The following is a 5,625-nucleotide window of genomic DNA, read 5'->3' on the forward strand; positions in this document are numbered from 1 at the left end:
GCTCATCCACAATGACTTCTAACTTCGGAGCTGGGCCTGGGACTGGCTCCATCCACAGAAGGTCAAGGAAGTTTCCTCGAGAAATGATGCAGTAGTTCGGGACAGGTTGAATTGGAAGTGTGGGCGGGGCGTGTGGCTGGCAGTGCTGAGGGTCTTCAGCTCAGAGAAGGGAGTGGGTCTGTGTGGGGCTGAATGTCACAGCTTGGGCCGTGGGCATGGGTGTTGCAGCTCACGAACGCTGCTGTCCACCATAATAAGGAGCAGGTGCGCGTCTTCCCGGGATGGAATCAGAGAGAATGGACGGGCCCAAGATGACCATGGGGGTGTCCTGAGTCCAGCTAAGGGGAGAGCTGGAAAACATAAGACCAAAGACAATGGCCAGGGCAGGCGAGGACAGGAGGGCGTGTGATCTATCCACAGAGAGCCGGGAGTGTGATCTCCCTGGGACGGGCAAGTGCAGGCGGTAGGACAGGCCTCTGTGGACGGGAGATTCCAGTGCTGCTCCAGCCCCTCACTCCTGGGTCCCAGGAGTGACCATCTCCATACCCCAGAACCAGCTGCTTAGGAAAGAGCCTGTCCCTTCAGAAATCTGACCCCTCAGGCCACTGTCCACTCAGCTGTCCATCCCCACCTTCCTCCTTGAAGGCCGGCCCCTTGGGTGCAGGGGCTGTGGGCTCCGCGAACGCTGGACAGACCTGGGGGCTGGGTGGACAAGTGTGCAGAGACACCCGGGTACCTGGAAGAGCACAGGGCATGGAGGCCAGAGGGAGAGCGGACGATGGCTCCAGACATCTGAATTCCTGGGGGGACACTGGGCTGGGGGCAACAGGGGGCAGAGGGTGCTGGCTTGGGGACAAAGCCCTCTGTCCCTGGTGGAGGGGGGTGTGGGGGCCGTCTGTGTGTTTTCTGGGAGGGATGTGTCACCGCGACCCTCGTCTCTGGCCTGCACACCTGTCATCCCACAGGTCCCGACATGAGCCCCTGGCCTGAGTCAAACTGGACCACCCCACAGGAGTTCGTGATCCTGGGTTTCTCCGGGTGGCCCCAGGGGCTGCGGCTGCTGCTCTTTACCTTCCTCCTGCCACTCTATCTGGCCACACTGGCGGGAAACCTGCTTATCCTGGGCCTGGCTGTCGTGGACCCTGCCCTGCACACTCCCATGTACTTCTTTCTGGGGGCACTGTCCACCGTGGAGGTGGCCTACACGCTCGTGCTGACCCCGCGCATGCTCGCTGGCTTCCTGCTGCCTCCGGGGAGCCAGGCCGTGGCCCGATCCACCTGCGCTGCCCAGATGGGCCTCTTTGTGGCGCTGGGAGGCTCTGAGTGCCTGCTGCTGGCTGCCATGGCCCTGGACCGCTACCTGGCCATCTGCCGCCCCCTCTACTACCCCCAGCTCATGACCACGGGGCTCTGCTGGTGCCTTCTCGCCTCCTGCTGTGTTGGGGGCTCTATCCTGGCCTTGGGGCTCACCACAGCCATTTTCCAGCTGCCCTTCTGCCAGGGGGGCTTAGTCAACCACGTCTTCTGTGACCTCCCGGCGGTGTTGGTGCTGGCCTGTGGGGACCGCCAGCTGCAGGAGCAGGTCCTGCTGGCAGCTTGCCTGCTGCTGCTGGTGCTGCCCCTGGCCCTGATCCTGCTGTCCTACACCAGGGTGCTGGTGGTCATCCTGGGTGTTGGGGGGCCTGCAGGCCGCCGAAAGGCTTTCAACACGGTGGCGTCGCACCTCACGGTGGCTGTGCTCCACTACGGCTGTGCCACGGCCATGTACGCCAGACCCCTGAGCAGCCGCTCCCTCGAGGAGGACAAGCTGGTCTCGCTCATCTACGTCAACCTCACACCGCTGCTCTACCCCGCCATCTACACGCTGCGGAATCGGGATGTGCAGGGTGCCCTGCAGCGGGTGGTCAGCGGCAGGACGCCAGGGACCGTCCACCAGGCTGACGTCAACTAACGGTGCGAGCCAGGTGGTGTCTGTCCTGAAATCTCCCTCACTGAGGGGAAAATCACCATTCCAGAGCCATCTGTAGCTCCCCAGGACGGGCTGAGTGTGGCATACGAGGACTACAAAATCGGACTGCAGCCTAGTTCTTTGGCATCTATGGACATTTCAAGCTGCATAGTCCTTGTTGGTGGCTGTGCGCTGTGGAATGTTCCGCAGCCCTTGTCTCTACCTAGTAGATGCCAGGAACACACCACCGCTCCCCCACAGTTGAGATGCTCAAAACTGTCAGCAGACATTGCCAAATGTCACCCGAGGGGTAAGGTCAGCCCTGGTTGAGAACAACTGCTCTGAATTGTGGCCACACAGTATCTTTTGAAGAGAAATGAGTACTCTTGTACAAGAAGTTTATGGCTGCATGACTGATAATAGACAAAAACTGAAAACAGGCCAAATGTTCATGAACATGGAATAGACACAAACATGGGGCGCCTGGGTGGCTCAGTCGGTGAAGTGTCCGACTCTTGATTTTGGCCCAAGTCATAATCTCAGGGTCGTGAGATCAAGCCCCCATGTTGGGCTCCATACTGGGTGTGGAGTCTGCTTAACATTCTCTCCCCCTACCTGCCCTGTCCTTCCCCTGCCCCACTCTCTCTTTCTCTTATAAAAAAAAACAAAAAACAAAAAATAGACACAAACAACTTGTGGCATATTCCTGTGACGGAATTCTACACAGCAACGAGAAAGAGAGCAGTCTTCCTGCAGGCAGACACAGACATAGTCCTGAGTATAAGAAGTGAGCCACAGAGAGTACATACCGAATGCCTCCCTGCTCGTAAGGGCCAACGACAGACTCATCTGTGATACCGTAACGGGGGTTACCCAGGAGAAGGGTCTGGGTTGGCACAAGCACTGGAGAAGTTCCACATTCTGATCTGGCTGGTACTGACATGGGTACACGTGTGTGCAGATCTTCATCAAGATACTTACTTCAGATCTGTGCACTTTGCTGTCTGTGAAATGAACTACAGCTGCTTCAGCTGTTGGCAAAGTAACGCAAGCCTCCGGGATTGCCCTGCCTTGGCTCATGCTGCTTTATGCCCCTGGTACACTCTCGCTCTCTTCCACCTGTGACATTGCCTTCCTCCTCGCAATGACAACGGCTGCGACTCCAAAATACAATTTCAGCATCTGCTTCATTTCCCGCTCACCTCCGCACGCCCCCCACGCAGCTATGCGGCCTGTTCTTCTAGTTCAAGATCCATGAACTTGGCGGTTCTTAATAAACATTTGATGGGAGGAACAAACCATAGACGAGCTTCTGGGTTGTGTGGGGGTCTCACGTGTGGGCTCCAGGCCCAGGGGCACAGCTCTGGAGTCCGACCAAGGGCAAGAATCTGTATGATGGAGTCCTCCTCTGGGGACTGTTCTCAGTGTCAGAGCTGGCTGACAACCTCAGCCGGCAAATCCTTGGGGCCAACTTACCAATCAATGGAAGGAGCCTCGGAAGCAGCAGTCTTGTAACTTGACATCCTAACTACATTCAGAAAATTCCGCAGACCTGATTGTACCAGGGACAGAATCCCAGGGTCTGTGGGAGGGAACTTTTTGGAAAACATGCCCTGTAGAGAACCATTCAGACACCAGAAGTCTGAGAGGCAGAGTCCGTGCAGGGGGATCCTGCCTACCCGGCCTGTTGGCTGGAGAAGTGGCCCACCTCCGGGGGCTGCCTCGGAGCCCGGGAAGAAGGGAATACATGCAGGCCCCACGGGGCTTCAAGAATGGAGTCATCAACTCGTGACAGGGTCTCCGTCCGTCCGCCCGCCTGCCCACCCGCGCCACCTGCTTTCTCACCTTCTGTGTCTCCCTCAGGCCCGTGCTAGGAGGAGAACGGGATGCCCCGACACGCACAGAAAGTTCTGGCAGGAGGCACTGGATGCGCCACCCCCACCCCTCCCCGAATCCACCAGGTAGGAGAAGGTCTTGTATTCTTAAGAGGCCTGTGGCGCCTCATGTTCGGCCGTGTGTGGTTGTGCGCGGGGCTGACATTGCTCCAGCTGAGCTCCGGAGCTGGGGTTGGGCTCAGGAGGGGGCTCCACCAGCAGATGGCACCCCGTTGGAGTGGAAGCCGCCACCAAGGAGCCATTTGCACTTGACCAGCTGGCGGGCCTCCCTCAGGCAAAGCAGGAGCAGGTGTGGTGGATTTGGAGCCTGAGGCTGTCACCGGTTCATCTCAGGCGGGAGCAGGGTGCACCTGCATCTGCGGGCAGTAGCCCTGGGGCCCTGGGGCCCCGGGGCCCCGTGAACGGTGAGGCACAGTGGGCCCCTGGCTGCATCTCCGGGGGCAGGCCGCTGCTCAGGGCCGGTGTGAGCAGCTCAGCAGCCGGCTGGCCCTCCTCACCCCTCCTGCTGCACAAAGTCTTTTAGAATATTGCGAGTCTTGAGATGTGTAAAGTTTCGAATTTGGGGTTCTTTTTTCATTTATTTATTGAGGTATAAGTGACACGTACCATGACATTAACTTCAGGTGTACAACAGGATTCTATAGATGCGTATATTGTCAAATGATCACAAGTATAGTTAACATCATCATCTCACATTTGCCACATTTTCCCTCTTGTGATGAGAACTTTTAAGATTTACTGTCTTAGTAGCTTTCAAACACATGATAGTTTCCAGTTTCAGATTCTGTATCATCCCCTGCTGATCTGACCTTACAGATTCTTACTGGAAAGATCTGCAGTGGATGTCCCCCTGCGGCCACTTCCCTCTCTGGGGTGTCCCAGTCGGCCTCCCCAGGACAGGAGCGACTCGCAGCACTGTGACTGTGACAGGCAGACCCCCAGATCCCCAGCCCTGGCGCATCAGCGCTCTGCAGGCTGACCAGCCCGGGGCCACGTCTCTGGGCTTTGACGTTAGCGAGGAGCTTGCTAACTTGCTCGGGCCAGGTGGGGCTTCGACTGTAGGCATTAGGCCACTAGATCCCATGCCACCATGTGCCAGGGGTGGGATCTGCAATATCCCACGGGGTCGAGGGACAAGGTACACAGCAACAGAGGGAGCGCAGGCCCTGGATCCTACCTTTGCAGGGAGCTGCACCTTCCCTGAGCATGAGGGCCCCATGGCACCAGTCAGGACTCGGAGTCCTGGGGCCACCTGTGAGAACAGCTGGGCAGGTGCTCAGAGTGGGGGAGCTCACTCGAAGTCCAGCACTCGCTGGGGGAACTCGCCCTCTGCGGGGCGTTAACAGGTGGAAGACAGACCCACAGCATCTCAAACCAGCCTCCGAGACAATCCTCCCAGGTCCAGAAGGACTCTGGTTGCTTCCTTCCCAGCTCGCACTTTGGGATGGGAAGGAGCAGCACTCTGCATGGGCAGTAGCCGCGGAGCAAAGCAGCGCCCACCGAGGCCAGCAAGCCCCGGGGGAGGGGAGCCCAGATGGAACGGCCCCCTGGCAGAGCCAGTTAGCCAGCCGTTCCCACTAAAAGGCATTCTCCGCAGACTCTCCCAGCCTGTTCCTGTGGCCAGTTGTTATAACTTTATTAAACTAACACTTGTTAAGAGGAGCACAGGTACTGGTGGTCAGTGGATTCAACAGCAGGCCACAGGGCCTGGGGGAAGACACAGCAGACCTGGAGGGGCCACACAGGGATGTCAAGGCAGAAAGCAGACAGAAAGAGACGACA

The 5,625-nt window shown here is 58.0% G+C and overlaps 1 protein-coding gene across 1 annotated transcript; it reads left to right on the forward strand.

Moving 5' to 3' along the window:
- Positions 1 to 973: 973 nt before the first annotated feature.
- Positions 974 to 2,606, forward strand: LOC113267528 (olfactory receptor 10AC1-like). The gene has a single exon (XM_026515537.2). The coding sequence runs from the start codon at positions 974 to 976 to the stop codon at positions 1,949 to 1,951; it is 978 nt and encodes a 325-aa protein (XP_026371322.1). The 3' UTR covers positions 1,952 to 2,606.
- Positions 2,607 to 5,625: the final 3,019 nt, after the last annotated feature.

This window comes from Ursus arctos, unplaced genomic scaffold, assembly GCF_023065955.2.
Source record: "Ursus arctos isolate Adak ecotype North America unplaced genomic scaffold, UrsArc2.0 scaffold_2, whole genome shotgun sequence".
NCBI classification, from domain to species: Eukaryota; Metazoa; Chordata; class Mammalia; order Carnivora; family Ursidae; genus Ursus; species Ursus arctos.